This window comes from Bacillus rossius, chromosome 15 (assembly GCF_032445375.1).
Source record: "Bacillus rossius redtenbacheri isolate Brsri chromosome 15, Brsri_v3, whole genome shotgun sequence".
Classification (NCBI taxonomy): Eukaryota; Metazoa; Arthropoda; class Insecta; order Phasmatodea; family Bacillidae; genus Bacillus; species Bacillus rossius.
The window spans coordinates 18,218,852-18,242,221 of record NC_086342.1 but is presented as its reverse complement, the minus strand read 5'-3'; the positions used below and the strand labels follow the sequence as shown (position 1 = coordinate 18,242,221).

Here is a 23,370-nt window from a genome sequence, read left to right as displayed (position 1 = left end):
AACTAGTGTCATATAGACCTATTGAATTTTTTCAATACATGACTTATTATATACTTGTCTAAGACAGATTCTTTTAGAACAATACTAATAAATCAAAAATAAGTTTTGTTTCAACAGATGTCTTATCATTAGTAGTTGAAAAAACATTCATTACAAATTTTAACCAAATAACACCTTTCTTGGTATATCTGATGCAATACATTAAAGCTTTTAATGAAATTTTTTTGTTGGAATACTGCTTAATTTTATGATTCAACTTTCTCAATACTACTTCAATGTTTGCAATTAGCATTTGATTTGTACAATATTTATCTTATCTGTATAACTGTTTCACCTTTAAATATTCAGTTAGATTTTTACTGAAGAATGCATGTGTGATAATCGTTCATGTGGAAACTTATTTTTTTTGAGAGCTTGTCCTATGTATCCAAATGTTTTTCACATCCCTTTTCATACAGCAGCACAAACATATTTTATATATACATATAGACACACTCTTTCACATATGTTTTGTCTTTATAGGCTATATTTGTACCCGAATTACTGTTTTACCAGGATGTTCACATAAATATGAGAACATTTTGCTTGACTTTTCTATTACTTTCCCTGAAAAAATTTGCAGTCACTGCCATCCCCACAGAGCTGTACCAGACCAAACTGACCCTACCATACGCCATTTTGCTGTATGAAATTATGCAGCTAAACGCCATCTGGAAAATAATATCTTCAGAGACTGAGCAATGGCAAACCAAAGCATTACATCAATTTACTATCACTGAGGCATTTCCACGACTTCCTAGGATGTGAAAGCCCCGTTCACAACCATCGTGTAAAATCATTTGCATGGTCAATTGGATCAAAAACTTTTGACATGACAACGTCTAATAAATCGATGAACGCCGGCTGCACGCACAAAAAAGTGTCCCGTTACGCTGTCGGCGGGTGCAGTAATAATAGGTTATGTTACAAATGACAAACAAATTATGGTGATTCATATAATTGATAGATATTTGATTACAGTTTATTTATATGAAAACTTGTTCATAATTATATTTAAACTTTATGGCTAAACGCCAGTTTTTAAAATTAATTACAAGTCATCTGCACGTGAACTGTTTCGTCGACTGTTTATAAAGTGAAGTGAAAAGTTAATGTGGCTTTCATTGCTTATTACAACAACAATTTCGGCAATAAAGGTTAATTATTCTTGCATTTTAAAAATCTGATTACTAGTATAATTTCAAGTATTTATTCTTTTTATTATTAAAATAAAAATGATTCAATTTTATTCGTAAAAGTATGCAATCATCTCATCAATGTTTCGTTATGACGTCGTCACGTTAAACTATCGTCCGTAAACCGACTTTACAGACAACCAATTTTTTTTTTTTTTTTCAATAAAGAATCACACCGTCCCTCGCATTTCTGAGTCTGGAGGCCGTTTACCTTGCAGACGACGTGCAGCCCTTTCACCTTCTCCGGGACGGTGCCGGGAGACAGCCTGCGCTTCTTGTCGCCGGCCGTCTGGTACACGACGTCCACGTTGGACAGGCACACGTCGTGCTCCCCCAGCAGCATGTTCTGCTGGCTGCCCAGCTCCTGCGAACCAACGACAAGCTGCGGTACAGACGCCGCGGCGACCTCCGCTACCGCCCGGCCTCTCGATACCACTTCCTTCGGACGTTACAAATTTATTTTCTTTTACCTACAATTTCTTGATTTTTAACTCAGACCATGAATTGTTTATTCCTTTATAAATTGTGACATGCACACCAACACTCTGAGAAGAGACTACAGGGGTGAGCACGGTACAAAAAAAAAACACAATACACAAGAGACACCACAGACAAACGACACAAAACAAAAAAAAAAAATTAATAAATTCAATAATACAGAAAATTAGTGAATTTAGAATGCCAGCAAACAAAGATACACTGTTAATAATTGAGTTGAGTGCAAGTGCTACTAAAATAATTTACTAATTTGTTAAGCTTAGGTCTAATCTATTATAAATTATAATCGCTTGTTAGTCTAAAGATAATATATTTTTTCTCTTGATTGTACAGTAAGTAGACGTAAGTCGACTATGATACTGGGGGAACTCTTAAACCAGTATTATCTAAGATGTATTTACACTTGTAGTTATTCTGAGAACATATGTTTTAAAGGAGAAACCATCTGTAGCAGTAGCTCATTATTAATAACAAGTAATTCCTTAAAGTTAGGGAATATTCTTTTAATAAATACTATAAAAATTATTGTTCACTAAAAAAGTTCAAACAGAGATGGTGCCTTGCAATTTACCACTCCTAGAAATGAAAATTGGACATAAGATGAATGCTCTTGAAGAAATACAGCAGGAAATATATTTCCGAAATTGTCATGCCCCTTATTTCAGATTTATTTCAACAAAATTTAATTTAATTTTAAAACCGAATCTAATGCTTTTCCGCTCTACTGTGTACAACAGGTAACGGAGCACAGAGAAAAAAGGGGCTGCGCTAATGGCAGAAATCATGCATTGGAAAGAGAATTTATGTCCATTTTTAATCCACATTGCAAGGTTCGCTGTTGAGATGGGAAAGTGTCTCGCCTCGTTGCACACGGGATACGGAATACCTACAAATACCTGGTAAACCAATTTATGGATTTTTTTCACAACATTTTATTTTAATATTCTTATGACCCTATTCTATCACACATATAATTCTAAATAAATACTTCCAGGCTGCTGTACTGAGAGCGGGTCAACAATCCATTTCACACACATGGCCTCAACTCAAAAGCCAGATAGTAATTCTCGCAATCTAGATTATAGAAAAAAACTTAGGAGGAACATGTAATTTTTTTGCTTTACAGAGTTAATGCCTTTCCAGCGATAACTTCCATGTTAGTAATGTAACAGATATCAGTTTTTACACCTTCGCAAACATGTTTCTGTCACCCATATTTACAAATACAACATTCAGTTTTTCAAATCCTTGTTTGTTACGAAATGTTAGGCATGACTGATGCTCATTATTTTTTTTTTTTAAAGAAGTTGATTATTTGTAGGACTAGAAGTAAAAAACAAACATATTTATTAAGTATTGACATAAAAATTTAAGAGGGACATACCTGCCAACTTTGGCCAGTCTAAAAGGGGGAGTTTTTTAGTGGAATAAATACTTGCTCCTCCCCCCCCCCCCCCCCATAAAGCAGGAGGTCCGGGGGCCCTCCCACGGGAATATTTTGTTAAGATGCTAAATAGCGCTATTGATTAATCTTTCGAAGAAAAAATTATAAAAACAGCTGGTAGAAATTGTATTTTTTTTTTATTAGGCTGGTTACTATTTTTAAGAACTAATTGTCTGCACATGCCTACTGTGGAGAGTTCAAAAGAACATTTTCCCATTTACTAATATATGATAGGGAAGACAGGATAGTACCATGCACTCCATACAAAAACAAATAGAAAATTCGCTCACCTTTAACATGTGTTAACTCTAGATTGTTAAATGTTTTTTTATCCCATTTTTGGATTTTATTGATTAAAATACGATTTTTTTTATTAAAATATAGACAATTGTAATCTGTGTAATATACTGTACATTTTCATGACTGTTTTCATGTCTTGACTTTGCTCTACAGTACAATTAATAACAGATTAATTCATTTTGTAAAGACAACTAGCCTAATTTTCTTTCTTTGAAATAACCACATTTTACATTGCATAATGTTTTAAGGAAACATTAATCATGTTACTTTATGAAAATTTTTAGTACATAACATAGTTAACATTAGTAAAAAAAAAAGATGTCTTATAGAAAATAACTAGATCATTTTTAAATGTAAATTTGTCACTTCTATCATCCCTTATCGTATAGTCCAACTGTTCTAAATATAAAGTAATTTAAACCAAAACCACAATTTCCTTTTTTTTTTTTCTTCTCTGAATTGCACATACGAAAGTATTTAAAGTAAAACTTCTACATAAAATATTACTTATTTAGAATTTTAAACAAAAATACAAGTTTTGCAGCTTTTTCTGTACCCAGTCGATTTCTTAATGTTGACTGAACCAAACCAAATGTGGAAAAGATTCTTTCCACTGATGCAGACAAAGCAGTTGCTGTTAACAGTGGTTCTATGACATTTATAACTTCATTAGTATCTGAATTGATGTTCATTTTCCACCAATCTATTGGTGACACTTGTGAGATGACATTGTTGAACAAAAAGTCGTGGAAGGGAGAAGATTTTGCTTGGAAATTAATAATTACAGGCAGCAGAGACTTTGTGTGTTTGTATCTGTTGTTTGCATATGAAAGAGCTTCAGATTTTTCATTAGCTGTCAAATGTTGACCACAGAACCGTGGTTCTACAATATATGCCAGTTTACTATACCCCTGAAAATATGCGCACAAAATTTCATGATGATCGGTTGTGTAGTTTCCGCGTGAAAGCGAAAGAAAAAACAAATAAACTAACTAACATTCACATTTATAATATTAGTAAGGATATAGAATGCTTGACACTCGACGGCCAAAGACGAAAAATACTCGCTAATGCATGAAATAATATAAAGAGAGGTCAAATGTTTCCGTCTCACTCGCACTGGCTAGTCATGACGGAGAGGCCCCAGAATAGCATAAGACCCTTCGTTTGTGTTTAGTTCACATGTACACTTGCACGTACACTAGCCCAACTTTTACAATTAACGCTTTACTACTTTCTCTCCAATATTTCTCGCTCATGTTTGCAAATACGCAGATGGACCTGGGAACCTTTCATATGTATTTTTTAATTCTCCACAACTTTTGTTTGAAATTTTTTTCGCTTAACCGCCTAGATTCTGAGAAAAACTGAGTCAAACAAATTTTTAACCCTTTTCTCCAAAAACTTCACGTCCGATTAAAAAAAAATAGCACCATTCGATTCAGCGTCCTCGAATTACCCTTATATCAAGTTTTCAGGTCTGCTGGTAAAAAGTGCTTACTTTGCCTCTTGTTGACTGGCCTACTATGATGAATTCCAAGTGAACAGACATACCAAAGAACTGAAAATTTCCTTCCTACAGTTCTAAAAATAGCATTTGACATTGTTGGAAGACAAACCTGTTGCCAAGGAGATATGACACGCACACAACACAAACACATAAGGTGGAGGAGAGAAGAGAGAAAATGAGGTGGCATTTAAAGATACATTCCACCCACCTATATTTAACAAATGTTTCAAAATAACTATAAATACATTGAAGAAGAAATTAAGTACTATTTAATTTTCATTCTACCTTTGCAGCAGTAAATTTTTATGTAAGTAGGCATGATTACTTGATTTCAACAATACAGTAGGCTATAGGAAATATTAACGTTCATATTATAAAATGATTTTATTCACTGATTTAAAAAAAATCACATGATTTAAATCATGATTAATATCACGATTTAAATCATGCTAATTAAAATCATCATACCCTGGTGTCTAATTTCTTATTTGATGCTATGCATTTAGCATTGTCGGCATTTTTCTTCGTATTTATATGCTTCACAATGTCGTCCTTTCCGGCATGAGAGACGGAAAAATCACGACACAAAGGACAAAATGCAGAATGTTCACCTTTCCTCGATTGCAAAATGCACGCAAATTCGTCACTGAAATGTACACCTTGTCGGCCTACAACTAAACAACGCGTACGAAATGCTCATCACGCAACTGCTTCCACAAAATAAAGTTTTTATGAATACACCGTTGAATAAATTCGAGGACTGCCATAATGCAAACAAAAGCGAATTTGTTCGGGCACCAACTGACAATTCACACATAGCCGGCGGACAAAGCGAAGCGAATTTAGGCACGAATGTAAACAAATTCATTATTAATCCACTCCGTCTTTATTTAAATCAACACCACACTGTACAATGTTGCCAACACACCCCATATTGGAAAACAAATGAAACATTTTTCTGTTTGGCTAACAACACCAATGATGAACGTGTACAGCTCACATAATTATCGTAAATAACTACGTTTCTTTCCTAGATGTACGCTTAAGAGTGGTATATAGGGAAGCGGCTACTCAGAATCCGGCGCGAGCAGCACAAAATACCTCTAGCCTGGGCGGAGTTTAGCCTTGGAGGAGTGGCCTACTAGGAGTGCGTCCTGGCGAAATGATGTCGGTGGAGGGGATAGACTCGGTTTACCCTCCCTCACTCCGTGGTCATTCCCTCCTCATGACGGCGCGGTACGGGTCGGGATGTCTCGACAGCATTGCTACCTGCCTGCCTGCCTTCCCCGTAGGAGCGGAGCGCCGCGCGAGCTAACAGTGGCTACACACGTTTCATTCAACTCAAATGTCAAATAACGCGAAAAGTATGTTTATCGTAATGGTAGCATATTTTTTACGCGTGTTTAGTAGTTCATAAGTAAAAAAAAAGATAAAATGCATTACTTTGTTTTTGCTAAAAACACAAACTTTTACATGAAATGGGAAAAGTGACATTACATCGTAATTTTCGAAGTCACGTGGATATTAAACGTTACATATCCTCCAAGAAACATTAACTTACCTTATTCTGCAAACAAATCTTGCCGAAGTTAAATATATTTCCCGAATCGATGTTATGTATTTTTTATAACTCGCATCTGTCAATGATAGTTGTAAAAGCGTTTCGAAATACATACATCTTATGTATTATTTAAAAAAAAAAGTGTTCGTGACTTTATAAGATGGAAAAATCTCCTTTATAATTGTTTCACTTGTGTCATGGCAATGAGTTATCATGCAGGTAGCATATATTTTATTTGGACGTGGTAGAAAAAGGCACTATACAAGAAATCGTTACATAATTACACATTAAAAAACATGTATTTATTTCACATGTAATTCATACATTTTGTTTCACACCAATAGACAATGTTCATTATGTTATAAAAGACAAAGAAATTTAAAAAGAGCACTATAAATTAAACCAACGTGCGCACGATTTACTTCCAAGAAAGACAAATTAAAAAAAAACTGTACGGTATAATAGACATTTCAAACACAAATATTTTTACATCACAAATTTTTTTTCAAAACTGTTTGCAGAAAAGTCCAACAATCTTAAAAGTATGTAGATGGCCTTTAGAGAGGTACTTAAGAGAAACAAATGCTTAAATAGAAATAATTTTACAAATCCGATACAGTAAACGACAACAGATTATTTAAACAAGTTTAGTAGAAATACACACAAATTGGTTTTACCTGTGACGCACAAAAAATGTACATAAGCTTTATATTTTTAACTAGACAGGCATTTATACTATTTGATTTAATGCACACACACTTTTAAAACAACAAAACACAGAATTTAATTTTGCTTACCACTGAAGCAAAATATTTTTATGGTCGCTATTATACATTATTTAACGAAATTTATTTCGTTTCTCCTTTTTGTTAGGACTTACAAGACAAGAAGTTTATGCATACCGAACACTCTTTTTAGGAAATTCTCTTGTTTCTCATTTACAAATTTTACAAATTTCTCAATTGGCTGCCAAATGAATTATTTCCTTCAAACTAAGTAACAGTTACGACCACCTCAGTATTTATTCAGCTAAACAAGCAATGTCTTCTATAATTTTGAAGCACCATTGCTCACTTGAGCATTTAACCATTCTGGAAAGATTAACTCAGCTTTAAAACTTACATTATAGGTAAGACATTTTATTTTTTTACATGTCCAAAATAATTACGGTAATGATTCTATAGGTAGGCACTGAACGTGACCACACGGCCTATACTTTCTTATGCACATGTAGGTGCTGGCATACTAAAAATGAAGGTTCATGGAAACAATGAGCAAGAATAATTTCCAGTATGAAAGGTGACAGTTTATGAAGCTAAGTGAGCAGGCGACTTAGATTGATAAATCAAACAGGTCACTATAAAAATTAGTTTGAATGATTATCCAAGACCAACATTTTCTTGAAAGTTCTGCAAAAGCTTGAAAAATGTTCACGTTTAATGTAATCAGGGTGTAATATTCGGTTTTGTTTCGGACTATCTTCGTTTTCCCATGCATTTTATCTTATGGCTTCTGATAGCCTCTGTTATGTGCGGTGGATCCCGAATTTCCATATTTCTTGTGTGTCTAGGATCAACTAATTCCGGAAGAACGCATAGTGTGTAAAATAAAACGAGTTTTGGCTCCATTTTTTTCTTTCCAGAATGTGTCGTCTCTGAAAATTTCCAATAGGTACTTTTAATTTCTTTTGGCTCGAAGTACAGATGCCTAACTAGCAAATATCCCTTCTGGTTATGTGAAGCTGATTCTGGACTTGATAGAAATATTCATGATCTTTTTTAAATGAAATGACAGTAGGACTTTCTTCAGAATATTTCAAATACTTTATTTTGCCTTCTCGCATGGCTTCATTTATGTCCATTCCATATGCCGAAGCAGGACACTTAATTTCTACGAGACGGCCTTCGCCAACAAGGACATCGGATGTTGCGGCAAGAAATGGGTGTTCTTGGTCAATAAAAAGACCAGCTTTACTTATATTAATTTTTTCCTGGTCTTCTAGCTGTTTGATAACTATTTCTTCGGACTGCCTGCCATGTTGTACTGATGGAACATTAAGTATGTCATGAGAGTATATTATGGCTCTTACTAGGTTCTAGCAGGTTGTTGTTGGCTTCAAATAGGTTCAAACGTTTTATTACAAAAATTCTAAATCAGCGATAAATGTTTGTTCTAAATACCTCTCTTTCCTGTTGAATACTGCTCATTTCATACGTCATTTTATTAAGTTTTCAACGATGTTGTTTTCTATGATGATGGTGTCAGACACTTCCGTGGACCAATGAAAAACACCGGCTTCCGTTTCCAGCAGTTGGATTGGTGGCTGAAGTTTGGCGTACGATTTGGTGACTGTCCTGCAAAGATTAAAACAAAATATATTTGTGACATGTCGAGTATCAAAATTCCAAAAGTAACGAAATTTCCTATTTTGGCTCTAATATTTGAGTACAATTTTATAGTTGTGTGTTCCGCTCAAAATGTTGATGAATTTCTCTTTAAAGGTAGTGACATATTCAGTTAATTCTATAATCCTGCCTATAAACACTACCACTGTTCGCAAACTAATCAGTAAGTGTGGGATATGATGTAAGAGAGTTTTATTGTACACTAATATGACAAGTCTAATTCCAGAATGTAAGTACAGCACGAGATACGGGCATACACATGCATGCACGTACAAACTTGCATAGAAACAAGTAACATTCAAAAACAAGAAATGCCTACGTGGAACAATAATAATTTATGTCATCATATATTTACTGAATGTTTTGTTTGCAGGAGAGCCATATTGTATATCGTCCTTTACTAGAAAGCCTACAAGGGGAAAATTTTTCGCACTCAATATTTTTTATAAGGAAACATGGAAAATCACCCAATGACGCAGTTGAATATTACAACATACAGCAGTAAGGATTCCTGGCATTTTTCCAGCCAAGCGGCTACCACAAGTAACAATAATTTGTTGATAGTCGAACGCATTTGTAAACTGAGACACGCTCAAACAAGGGAAATGAGGTGGGGGATGAAGAAACTGTCTTTTGGAACCGAACACAGTGAGTCATCAATAGCTTGCCTTCCATTCTCGCAATTATTCCCCCACCCTCATAACTTCGCCCATACTGATTTATTTAATTATCTTTCGGCTTGTTTTATAATAGCACTAGTATTTTTCACATCACATGGACTTTTCTAGGACTGGATTAATGCCCTATTAGTTCACTTTTTAAAATTACTAATTGAAATTGATAATCGATGACGTATGTATGGTCGTCAAGCCATAATAACTTCCAATGACTTACATACAAAAGTAATAACGAGTATCTAACTTTTCTTTAATCTGTCCGTAACACTAGGCGTATATATATTATTTTCCTAAAACAAATCCATAGAAGTTAATTACTGGACTGAAAATTATTTATATGAAAAATTTAAGCCTTTCATTAGACTCCGAACGTAATAAAATGCTAATTCTAAATGTTATCGTTAAATACAGTTCGCAGTTTGTGTAGTATAAAGCACTGGCTACTTACTCCTCATCAGGATTCAGAACCATATTTTCATTCTCTGCGTTGCTTTATCTTGGTAAAGAAAAATGAGCCGTCAAGTTAGCCGTTTGGGGATCAGTTACTGTGCTGCACCATATTCTTCAACTCTTCGGATTTTTCTAAAAAATTTAATGCATTGTACAAACTAATTTGTAACATATGTTTCTTAAAATAGTTTTTAGCCGGGTTTGGAATTCTCCGGTGTTCTTTTACATTAATAAAAGAAAAATTAATATCGGTATCGCTATATCTTACCTTTGTTTCTGGTACTCCATCAGAGCTGTTGCTCTTCTTTTCTTCCGTTTCGCACTTAAATAAAGTCGCCCTAACTTACCGATTCGTTTGTCTTGCTTTTTTTTCATGCGTACCGACTAACAGATAATTGCGTCTTTTTTATATTATGCGAAAGCTCACAAACAGCATTAACGAACCATTGAACGAATCAACAGACTTAAAAATCTTGTACAATGTAGGTTGCTACCGAGTGAAGATTCTTTTCAAGCTACTCGCCATGATAGTCCAGGAAAGATATGAAAAAAACATGGACAAATTGCAAGAAAAGTTTTTTTTACATCAAAATTCACAGAAAAATTCGTAGAATAACATATCCAAAATCCACCGAAATCCACTTTCTTTTGGTAACTTTTTTCCGGGTTTTGTTCCGGAAAAACGCGAAATAAAATAATAACTCAAAAACGGTGCATCTGACGACAAAACCTGTAGAGACAAAAATTAAAGAACATTATCTTTTCCATAACATATCCAAAGTTCAAGAAAATCATCTTATAAATTCTGCTTCGTTTTCCGGGATTAGTCCCGGAAAAAATATTAAAAATGAAATAAATCGAAAATTGTGCACTTTACAGTATAATGGGTTAGGAAAAAGATAAAGTAAACAATGTTTTTCATAATATATGAGAATTTAACACAGATCAACATTTAATTGTTTTTTTTTTGTTTTCCAGGAAATGTCCCGGAAAAAATTTATCGAAAGAAAAAAAAACGGAAACCGTGCACCGTACTTCAAAATAAATCGTGAATTAAATTAAGGGCAACAAAATTGCATTATATAATTGACCTTTATCAAAATGTGCTTAAAATTTATGTACTATTGTCCTGGTATATGTAGTTACTATTTATACGATTGAATTCCCATTCCCTTGTACTGAGTGATTTTATGTATCCATGTGTTATAACTCTGCAAACGATAAAATATATAAAATTAAATTAAATATGTCATTGACGGAGGATATTTACTTCATCAGTTACCTTGGTCCCATACTGCAACATACAACGAGATCGCTCAGCTGTACGTGAGTTTCATCTTGAAAAATTATGGATTAGCAACTACTGTATTTGATGGATATGGGAAAACTCACAGTACTAAAGACACAGCACATATTAGAAGAGCAAGAGGTAATGCATCACCTGTAGTTGAATTCACAGGAGAAATGCAGCTATCACTCCGTAAAGATATGTTTTTTTTTTGAACGAGCGAAATAAAGGACAATTTTTAAGGTTATTAGCAATACATGTACGCGAAGAAAATGTCCTGTTGTCGAAGCACCAGGTGATGCAGATATTTACATTGTCCAAGAAGCTTTAAATGTGCAAAAGAACAATTGACAATAGTTATAGGAACAGACACAGATTTACTTGTCCTTTTACTCTAATATTTTGGCTCACAATCACATAACTGTTTGTGTTTAAAAAGTGAACAAAGGCAGAAGAAAACATATCACATTAAGGAGCTAAAGCTGAAGCTCGGTGATGAAATTTGTAGTAATATTCTTTTCTGTCATGCATTCATGGGATGTGACACGACATCACACATCTATGGTATAAAGGGGAAAATATTGGATCTTCTCCAGAATGACAGTGCCTTCAGGCAACTTGCGAAAGTATTTTCAGATAGCATTCCCAGTGTGTCAAAAGAAGACACTGTAAAATCGGCAGAACAGCTGTAGTACGCCTGTACAATGGGTCAAGAAGTGACACTTTCGACACTTTGCGTTGTAAAGTGTTAAGTGAGAATGCAGCTACTAGTTCTAAATGTGTACAACCAGAACAGTTACCTCCAACTAGTGCTTCAGCTCGTTTCCATTTCTTAAGGGTTTTCTATCAGATACAAGAATGGAAGGGAATTAAGATGAATCCAGAAGAATGGGGATGGAGACAATTTGCCAATTTCGACAGACAAGCCAACAGTTATGGAATGCCTTTTGAAGGTAATCAGGTGCACTTGCAACGAAGATGGTTGCGGTGCATCCAACTGCAGTTGTAGGAAACACGGCATCCCATGTTCTTCGGCTTGTGGAAACTGTCATGGATCAACCTGTAAAAACCGGCGCGAATTACCTCCCGAGGACTGCAATTACTGTGACGGCTTTTTAGGTAGGGTGTTCCTACATATCCATGCAAATTAGCCTGTTTTCCTAACCAAATACAATGATATTTAATGCTGTGACCTTATACTTGTAATATACCATTTTGTTCAGAAAAATATAATCTTTTCCAATATAGATTCAAATTTTCATTTTTCTCATCGAATAACTAGAAAATTATCAACAAATTGCTTGTTTTTACCATTTTTTTAAATATATTTTGCGTCACGATTTCCAAAATATAAAACTATATTGGAAAAACTGCATTACTTTTCTCGTCAGATTAATAATCTGGAAGCTGTAGCTATCATAATTCTCGAGAAAATAGGCTAGTAGTGGACGCATGTATAACTGGTTTTAAAAATGGGTATATAACGCTCTTAAACAGGATGATTCTATTAAATAACATTTCGAGCTGATATGCAGGTTATTTTCCGAATTTTTGGATCAGTTTAACATTAATAGAAATATAAAATCACGCTGATGTTTGTTTAGGTAACCTATATTTTAAATTAAAGTACTTATGTATGTTACCTAATGCATATTTATTCAGTATTGTGTGTTACAGAGTGCATCCCAATGTGTGTATATTTTTCTATTTCTTCTCGATACAGGTCACTGGAAATCTTGTGTAAATTTAATTGTATGATATGTTTTGTGAGAATGGACGTGTCAAATTTTTCTTTCAAACAATAAGCAGTTGAAATGAGTCTGATTTTTTTTTGGTAGATTTCAAAAACGTTTTAACACATCACTAACTGAAAAAGGAATATAATTTAAGTGACTTTAAAATACTTGTATATTATGGAAATTAAATATAGTTCGGATCCGACAATTTTACATGGGATACAATGCTTTCTGTTATTTTGCCTACATATTCAATACTTTTTCCGTGGCCGATCACAAAATAAAATCTATATACCAGATTTCAGTGAATTTAGGATCTGGTATAGGAAATCTTGTGTGCTTCTGTTTGTCCCACCGAAACTTTTTCAATACGATGTTCCGTTTTCGTTTTATTGAATTTTTAAAGATTTTCCAGGACGAGTCACAAAAAAAACTATATACATATGTAAATATATATTTATATATATGAGCAGATTTTGTTGAAATGAAATTATATTTAATACAAAAAAGTCTTTAATTTTAGTCACGAATTTCTTTGACGTACGATACGTTTTCGTTTTGTCCTTTTTTTTTTTTCAGGAAATTTTCTGGAAAACCAAAAACCTATTTTGTGTTGATTTTTGTGAATTTGCAATATACTATGAAAATCGTTGTTTACTTTAACTTTGTCCTGAAACATGCTGTAAAATGCGCCATTTTCAATTTATTTCAATATTTTAGGTTTTTCCGTGACGAATTCCAGAAAACAAAACAGTAGTTATTAATGAATGTTTGTAAAATTTTGATATGTTATGGTAAATTTGGCTCTCTTTAATTTTAGTGTCTATACCTTTCTTCGTAGAACGCACCGTTTTACAGTTATTAATTTATTCCGCATTTTTCCGGGACAAATCCCGGGAAAAACGTTACCAAAATAAAGTGGATTTCGGTGGATTTTGGATATGTTATTCTACAAATTTGTCTGCAAATTTTGATATAGTAAAACCTTTTCTCGCAATTTGTCCATAAATCGACCCCTTTTTCTCATAAAATGCCTGGACTATGAATCCTTTAGAGAAATGGTGTTGCTGTGTAGCGGGAGGAGGAAGAAGGGAGGAGGAGGTTTATCACCGTTACAGATCAGCACTTCCCCTACCGCGGGCGACGTTGAGGCGTGTCAGTGTCATCCCCACCCTGCTCGTCTTCCCGGAGCTTGGCGTCAACTTTCCCGTCGAGCAGCACAAGGCAGACACTAAAAATGCCAAATTAGCCAGTTTTCCTAACCAAATACACAGATATTTAATGCTGTGACCTTATACTTTTAATATACCATTTTATTCAGAAAAATATAATCTTTTCCAATATAGATTCAAATTTTCATTTTTCTCATCGAATAACTAGAAATTCGTCAACGAATTTCTTGTTTTTACCATTTTTTTAAATATATTTTGCGTCACGATTTCCAAAATATAAAACTATATTGGAAAAACTGCATTACTTTTCTCGTCAGATTAATAATCTGAAAGCTGTAGCTATCATAATTCTCGAGAAAATAGGCTAGTAGTGGACGCATGTATAACTGGTTTTAAAAAGGGGTATATACCACTCTTAAGGCTAAGATCCTTAGTTTTGCAGCCTCCAAGAAAATTATTTCTCCCATGAATATCGTAGTAGATAAAAAATACATACTAGACAGAATTGTAAATAAAACTTTGAATTTTCTAAATATGATGATAAAATTTTTTTCAAAAAATGTTTTCTTATTTAATTTTAATTTTGAAATTTTCAAAACTAAATATTAGGTATATATTTTAACGGTACACGGCTGTTACTTTGCACACAACTTAAAGGAGGTACAATGAACAATTCTGTCTAGTAATTTTTTTAATACAACGTACAGAATTTAAATAATCTGAGTATTAAATACTGTGATTTAACTGTCACTTGCCGCTGATGAAAGGAACGAGTTCAACAGTTTGCCGCTAGAGCTCCGATTAGTTCCGAGTTTACTCACTAGATGGCTCTAATATCGCAGGAGTTCAGGCGGGAATATTATCGCTTCGAAACGGTGAAAACCAGTGTTGCCAGACGTACCCGAATTCGGGTATGCATACCCGAATTACTGTGTCTGTACCTGGTACCCGAGAAGACTTGCTCGGGTACGCAAATGTACCCGAATTTTAGAAAACGAAAAAATCAATAGTAAAAAATTCTCAACTTTATTATTTTAATAAAATATTTCTGTTTTATAAAAGTAACTATATTAGTTAATATTAGTGATATAACTCTAGAGTTAGGTTTGACCCAAGATACTTGGAATATATTGGGGATTTACAGGTAAACGAATAGTAAATATGAAATATTTTCGTGTGTAGAACCACTTGCTTGAGTTACTTGTTTTTATATATTACTACTCCTGCATTTTTAATTGTGCATGGTTTACATGAATGAAATTATTCAATAAGTCTTTTCTTCAATTGAAATTGCATGGTAAACGTATGTAACGTCCGAGTTATTTGGCTATTTATATTTATTTCACTTAATCGAATGACAAATGCAAATGTTTATGCAGACCTGTAACCACAAACATCAAACCAACTACATGTCACTGCTGAAGACGATTTCTCTTTTGATGACTGAACGTCCAACAAATATTTCCTAAACTTTCTATAAATTGTTAAACACACGTGTCATATCAAAAATTGTGTAATTTTTTTTTTGCGAAAGTCTGTCGCACTTCTAAAACTACGATTTACGAGTGTAACACTTAGCAAGAAATAAATATCAGTATATAGAAACAGTTGTGTACATAATTACAATTAAACCCCAATAAAAAATTTGGTGTTTAAAGCGACGTCAACTACAAGAAAACACACACACTTTAAAAACAAAATTTTATCCTGTTTATGCAACAAAATTACGGAGTGTAGACACACGGTCAAGAACCACACAGAGGTAAGGTAAGTGAGAGAGCTGTCTTAATACTACAAAAATGGACTGTACTATTCTCTCACAAAGCATTCAATCATTCTGAAAGCTTGATACATAGGTAAAGTATTCTCAAAAATAGTATCAACTGATATTACAAACCAATCTTAAAAAATTATAAAATGCCCATTTGTTCACCAGTAATACTCATAAAAAGAAGCAGTAGCATAGCCATGCGTTAAGAGGGTCTGGTATTGTTTAAAAAAATACGGGTAGTTGGGTGTGAAACACTCTGCACTGTACCAGGAAAAGTTATTTATATAATGCTTTTGAAGATCTTATATTCATTTTGATTTACTTTTAATCATATAATGTAATTGAGCTGTTAACTAAAAACTATAATATTAGCAAAGTTATTTGTTCCTGACCTCTAAATAATTTTTTTTAAACTTGAGACCTAATCTATCCCTTCCACCACGTTCTGCCAAAACCACGCATTTTAATATTCTTCACACGGGCCTTGAAACTATAAAAGTTTTTGCTATGAGATTGTGTCATATATGACATTTTTTTTGTTTAAGACGATAGCTATTTATGTTTTAATCCTTTTTTTTTTGTGTACCGGAATGATACCCGAAATAAGAAATTCTCGTACCCGTAAGTACTCGAATTTTGAGGTAAGTGTACCCGAATTTTGTGTGCTACGCCTGGCAACACTGGTGAAAACACAATACTAGTATCAGCAATAGTAATCAATGAATTGAAAACCGTCTTACGTTGTCGACAATTTCTATAGATATATTTGTCAGCTTTTCAGTGATGTAAATTATTATTAATATGCTTCACTTGTCGTGACAAATTTATTCATAGAATATTTTTTATTTAAAATCATCTAACTACAATTACTGAATTGTTTTAGTAGCTAGAGATTTATTATAATAGTTGGGCGTCTTAAAATAAAACTTATTTTGGAAATACTAAAGTGCTAAATATGATTATAATATCTAACGTGTTTCGTTTACGGGCAGCTACGTGAACGTCGCACATTACATTTTATTACATTATTTCACATATTATCTTAGTGACTTCATTATGTATTTTGATATGACTCTACCTTAACACATGAATGAATCCTGCAATCACGGTGTATTACAATAATAGCAAAATGGTTTCATATAATAATATAACTTCCAAAATCAATTTAAATTATTAAATTATTATTTATACTTCTATTCAAGAATCGTACATTCAAGACAAATAAATAATGTTTAAGATTTTATTAGAATATTTCAATTATTGTAAAAAAAATTTATTTGCAAAATGACAATGATTTTCTATACATTTATTTAATTATATTTCTTTAGTTATATTTATTTAATTGTGTTTCTTTAATTATATTTGTACCTCGACTTAAGCTCTGGTAGAATGGGCTATACCTCTGGGTGTAATGTTACATAAATGAGTTTGTAACGGTTCGTTACTTACAAAAATAAAAAGATTTTCAAGCGTCGATTGTAGTGTTTGTTTTATTCCTTCAAATTAGGATGCACAGAACAATCCAGAACACTTTCAGTGGTTCATTCACTCGTTTCATTCGTACATTCGCCTGTCGAGAAATCCTCGCAGCCCGGGCGATGAAAATTGATAAAATAACGTCGGTTAAGTCCTTCAGTAAAGTTTTACTGCAAGTACGAGAAAATGGGGTGACCTCGAGAAGGGCCGCACCCAGCGAAAACGAATTCCGCCCCGAGCCAAATGCCGACGAAGGTGGCCGCAATTTCTAATTCATTGTCCGAAAAAAAATAAAACAAATTAGGTTGACTTACTATTCGGCCTGGCTCCGACCACCAACGTGAAATTATCTATTAGTACATTAAATTATAGTTTAGTGAGAAGCCACCGAACGCGACCTACTGTGGCAGCGATCGACAGACGACTGGTGAACTCTGGCCACTCTCTTCTCCACGCAGGGAGGAGAAGTCACCTGACCTCACCGACCAATCACACGCACGCTTCATTCACTCTACAGATATCAGCCAATTACAGAACAAGTTACAACACATGAAAAATCTTTTACATACAGAACATTGGGCTTCCCCTGATCGGTCTCTTTTCAATTTCACATCGAAATCGGGGACTTCCATTTTCGTTCTCTCTCCCACACCGTGAGAGAGCAGTTATCACTCGGTTCCCATGCAGGGGGGGAATTACCGTCTTTATCTCGGTTGGCGGGGAAGCACTGTTTCTTTCTCACTTCCACTTACAAGCCCCTCATGCCTCTAGGGATGCAACATCGCTCTTAAAAACATCGATATCACGAACATCGATGTCCAAACGAAAAAGCATCGATGTCAAAAAAACATCGTTCTGACAACCGATACATCGATGTTTTAACCGATGTTTTTCAATATCAGGAAAACCATGCCAAAATGATTTAAACTATAGTATGTAGCCAAAAACCATACCTACTACAGGTTCCTGACCACAATATCAACAACCCATTTACAGTCGTGTCTCATGCAGAACAAAAACATGTATTAAAAGCAAAGTCTGCTACCAAAAACTTTAAAATCCGCATGAACTACTTGACCAGCTCTCAGTAAACTTCAAAGAGTTGTGTACAAATTTAAATGACTACAACTTCACAACTTTGGCAGAAATAAAGGTAAACATTAAAAGGGCATGTCCGTAATTTAAATGTATGTAAAACTGGCCGTCTGTTCGGGGTTTATGTGTGTTAGTGAGGCGGGATGATAAACGCGACGCTCGCTGGTGCTTCTAGCGCGGTGTCGCCTCTAAGCGAAAGCTGTGGACTGGCGCGCAGTCTTCTCGTCGTCACAAGATAGCTGTGAAAGTTGAGCGGTAACCGTAACATTATATAGCGGAGAAATGAAGATAAAGGTGTACTGCACTGCCCTTAAGTGGTTTCAAGATTCTGTATCGGTTGTTTTATGCCTAAAAATTACTCCGAAAACACGCCTTTTAACCATTTTCACTCTACTAAAAACACAGTTTAAAAACTTAATCCGAATTCAAAAGTACCTTTCGGCATTCAGCGAACACTCAAATGCTTTTCGTAAACAGACCCCACTCGGATATCTTGAGTAGTTTTCATATCAGGTTTTTCCTGAAGCTCTGTGCACCGTGTGTGTGCCCGGACAGCCTTGTTTTTTATGTTTTTAGCTATAATTTCATGAATATATTGTAAATAGTGAAGATCATGAGAGATCTATCTATCCAAAAACCATTGCGATACGTCATCTAGTTTTCAATAAACTTTGTTTTTTAATTTTCGATACTTATAGAACTTACAATTTTAAGTATAAATACATGTTGTAAATGCTAAACCATTTTGGTTGGTATCCGTATAATTTTTTTCCCCAGTATTTTAAGAAGTCTAAAATCATTTTAAAAATAACTATTTTTTTACACAATTTATTTTTAATTTAAAAAAAAAATAGGGAAAAAGCACGAAGTGTATGTGCAGGTTTAAAATGTTACATTAATTTTCTCATTAGAGCTAGCGAGACCGTATCGGTAGATACCAATAGCTTGTATGTACAACAAGCTATGAAATTGTCCATAAAGTCTCGCTGCTTTTTCCCTATATTTTTATAAATTTAAAAGAAAATTCTTATTCAAACAAATTTTTTTAACGTTATTTATTATTTCAAAATGATTTTACACATCTTAGGCCTGTTCCACAATGACTCGGAAACGGAACAGACGGAAACGGAGTATTGTTCCGTTTCGTCCGTATTTTTCTCGTTCTACAATACACGGACCCGTAAGAAATTTTGGCCAATAAGAAAGAGCGAGCGTGACGTAACTAAAAACTACGAGTATCAAGTGAACTACCTGTTAAATCGAAATGTATGGTTGTTAACTTGGTTATGTAGTTAGTCGATTTATTATTATTTTTTTTTGTTTTGCGTTGTGGTAAAGTAGTCCTTCTCCGTCTTGTCATATATTGCAAGTATATTTAACCATGAAAATTAAAAGTTCATCAAAATTCGTCATGATGAAACCCACGTGCACAATTCTGAATTTCAAAACAAATCTTGTTTTGTTGTTCACACATAAAAAAAAAGTAGTCGAGAAATACGGAAACAAACATTAGTCAAAACTAATATCTTAATTAACATGAACGCGCAACTGTAGCTTGACAACTGCAGTGAATAAATAACGTGCTTCTATTGGTCTAACGGAGTAACGTAAACGGAAGACTTCAGCACTGCTGAGCAGGTCCGTACGGGAAGGTACGGGTCCGTCTTCATTTGCGTGCTATTGTAGAAGCTCTGTTCCGTGAAATACGTCTTCGTTTCCGTGTTCCGTCTCCGTTTCCGTGTCATTGTGGAACGGGCCTTAAAGTACTGGAAAAAAATTGATACTGAAATCAACCAAATAGTTCAGTATTTACAAAATTTGTGATACTTAATTAAAAATGTAGGTTTTTATAGTAAGTATAGACAGTTAAAAAATTTGACTTGTCCCGGGCTTCTGAGAGGGGCACAGGGAGGAGCGGGAGCGGTCCCCGAGCAGGGGTCGCTGCCCAAGAGCAGGGAGTGGTAGGAGCGGTCCCCCAGAGAGGTCGCTGCCTACCAGAGGAGGAGGGAAGGAGGAGGAGCGGTCCTGCAGAGAGGTCGCTGCCTACCAGAGAAGGAAGGAAGGAGGAGGAGCGGTCCTGCAGAGAGGTCGCTGCCTACCAGAGGAAGGAAGGGGGAGGAGCGGTCCTCCAGAGAGGTCGCTGCCTAAAACAATACTGCTCAAGTATTCAGTCACTTTTATTGGCCCAGAAATACTGGGAAGAGCTTTCTGCCTGGCTTAGCTCAGCCAGGGTAAATATACAATGTATGTACATATTCAGTAGGGAGGGCACATCTGTACCCTTCCTGTGCATACATATTCGAATTACAATACTCTTTACATTCACTTGTATCATTAACAGGTTTCTTGTCACAACACTATATATTTACATATTTGTCCTGAATTAGGCTGGGCAGGTAGACAAAGTTACCTTAATTTACATTCCCCTTTGTCTGCCATCTAGGGGCGGGTGGCGAACTAAATTTCCTGCCCATAGATTGTGTAGGAGGGGTGGCGCACTTGGGGCTTGTGCTATCATACCAGCCGAGGCCAAAATGGTGGACATGACAATTCGCCCCCCTCCCTCTGTGGCCTTGGCTGGGATCGTTGCACATGCCAGGAGTCAGCACGCTGGGCTTCAGTCCCAGGGCTGGCTCCTCTACACTGGCCACTACACTATGTGGAGGATAGACGGTAGCGGGCTGGTCTGCCCAGCTGTTCCCCTGGTCGTAGGGTCCTGGAGGTAGTTGTCCTGGTGAAGAGGGGCTAGTAGGTTCCTGGGGTTCGGGGTTTTTGGACAGATCTGTTTTCCGTCTCCATGGCTGCAGGTGAATCCTGTTCTGGGGAAACCATATTCCTCGGTATGGAAAAGGCTCTTTCTTCCAGTGGCATCTTGCCTTTGAGAGGGCGCCGCTCAGCGGCTGTCTCCATGACTGCATGGTCGATTTCCCCTTTGGGGTTCCTCCTTTCTGGCACCACTGAAAACCACTGCTCGAGTTATTTTGGCTTAGCTTGGTTGTGGCAGAGCGAAGGGAAGGAGTTTCTTGAGGTCTCTGGTCCCCTTGCGTCAACACAACCATAGGTTGGTCTCTGTGTTGTGCAGTGCAGATTCCAGGATTAGGGTTACCACCACTTTGATTAGGGGCATTCAGGTCACCCATTCCTTTGGTGCCCCGGTCAAGAGTCCGGCGGGACGTTCGTCCGAAGTGTATAGTTTGATCTTTAAAGTCCAATATCGCCTGCTGCTGCGTGAGCCAATCTTGGCCCAGCACAAGTTCTTCTCGAAGGTCCTTTGCGACTAGACATGGGATCTTCATCTCCACATCGGCTATGCAGCATTGTACCACAGCATTGCCCAGTAAGGTCATGGTGGATCCCTGGGTGGCAAGCTGTGCCATTTGGGGTTGGGAATTAATAGGGGTCCCTATTATCTGCACAACACTCTCGCGCACATAATTAGTGGTGGCGGCTGAGTCGATAAGAGCCTGAATGGGCTGTGAGTCCAGTTGCACCTTGACTCTTGGCAGTTCTTGTTGTGGGTGGTGCTGTATGCACATAAGGCTCGGGGTCGGTCTACCTTCGAGCCGAGCTTGGGAGTTGAGGTCTTCTACCTTCGGTGTAGGTGTAGGGCTCGTTGGCACCACTCTTTCCCTCCAGGGGTCTACTGTGTTGAGGCTGTTCCTTTCAGACTGTTTGCAGCGGAGCACTGGGCAGTCTTGGTGAAAGTGTTGTTCAGGGCAGTGCCAACACTTCGGCAACCTTTTGTTGGGGGTAGCATATTCTTGTACCAGGGTTGGTGGTGAACAAGGTTTACTTGTTACAGTGCCCCTAGTTTCGAGACAGTCTCGCTGCACGGCAGTGGCTCGAACCATAAGTTCGGATAAATTCTCGGGAGGCGGATGCCGTATAAATGGCCGTAGGTTGGGCCGCACCAGCTCCAACAAGGTAGGAAGAAATTCATTTGGGTCTCTCCCTGGGTGTAGCCTCTTATAAAGTTTCCTTTTCTGTAGTAAGAAACTTTCGACATCCTCTCCTTCCTTTTGTTTGGTACCATATAATTGGGCAGTAAGCTTTGCCAGTCTTGATTGGTTTCCAAAATGGTTCAGGAAGCCCCCTGTGAACTCTTCCCAGGTGTCATACAGCCCTTCATGGTTATTCCACCATCTAGAGGCTTCCCCAAGTAGTAATGGACCTATCTGGTCCACCCATTCGGTGGGGTGGATTGCATGTGCCCGTAGGGCTTGCTCCCATTGGTGGACAGATTGCACAGGGTCCTCATGATCCTGCCCTCTAAAGGGCCGAGGTACACTTGCAGATCCTGTACTTGAAGGTAACGTGGGATTCACTCTACACTGGGCGCAGGTAAACGACATCCCAGCAAGGTCCAGTGGTGTGTCTTCCCAGCCTAGACAGGCGAGATGGTAGTCGCGATGGCAGGCCTGGCAGGTGACGATGACTAGGGCTGTCTTTGGGCAGTTCGGCGCGAAGCAGCGCCGGGGAGCTGGAACTGTTGGCTTCTTTTCTACCAGAAGTTGTCTGCAGGGCTGGCATATGTGGATATATGCCTGTTCACTGACTTGTTCCACGATACCAAGGCATTGTAGGTGAAACTGGGCATTGCAGCATACACAGGGAATGCTGGGTCCATCCAGTGCACTGCAGCGAGGTGCGTCACAGGATCCAGAAGACATCCTTCAGTTGGGTTGGGCGCCACCAGGTGTTTTCTGCACTCCTGGAAGTGGATGTGGCTCTGGCTGTGCTGATGGCTCTCAT

At 36.5% G+C, this 23,370-nt stretch overlaps 1 protein-coding gene across 1 annotated transcript in view; it reads right to left on the bottom strand.

Annotated features, from left to right (window-relative positions):
• LOC134539518 (myotubularin-related protein 10-B) overlaps nt 1–23,370 on the bottom strand; it is a 55,458-nt gene that overhangs the window by 23,921 nt on the left and 8,167 nt on the right. The window contains exon 2 of the mRNA XM_063381606.1: nt 1,447–1,599. Coding sequence (XP_063237676.1) covers nt 1,447–1,599 — 153 coding nt within the window. The remainder of the gene's footprint in view (nt 1–1,446; nt 1,600–23,370) is intronic.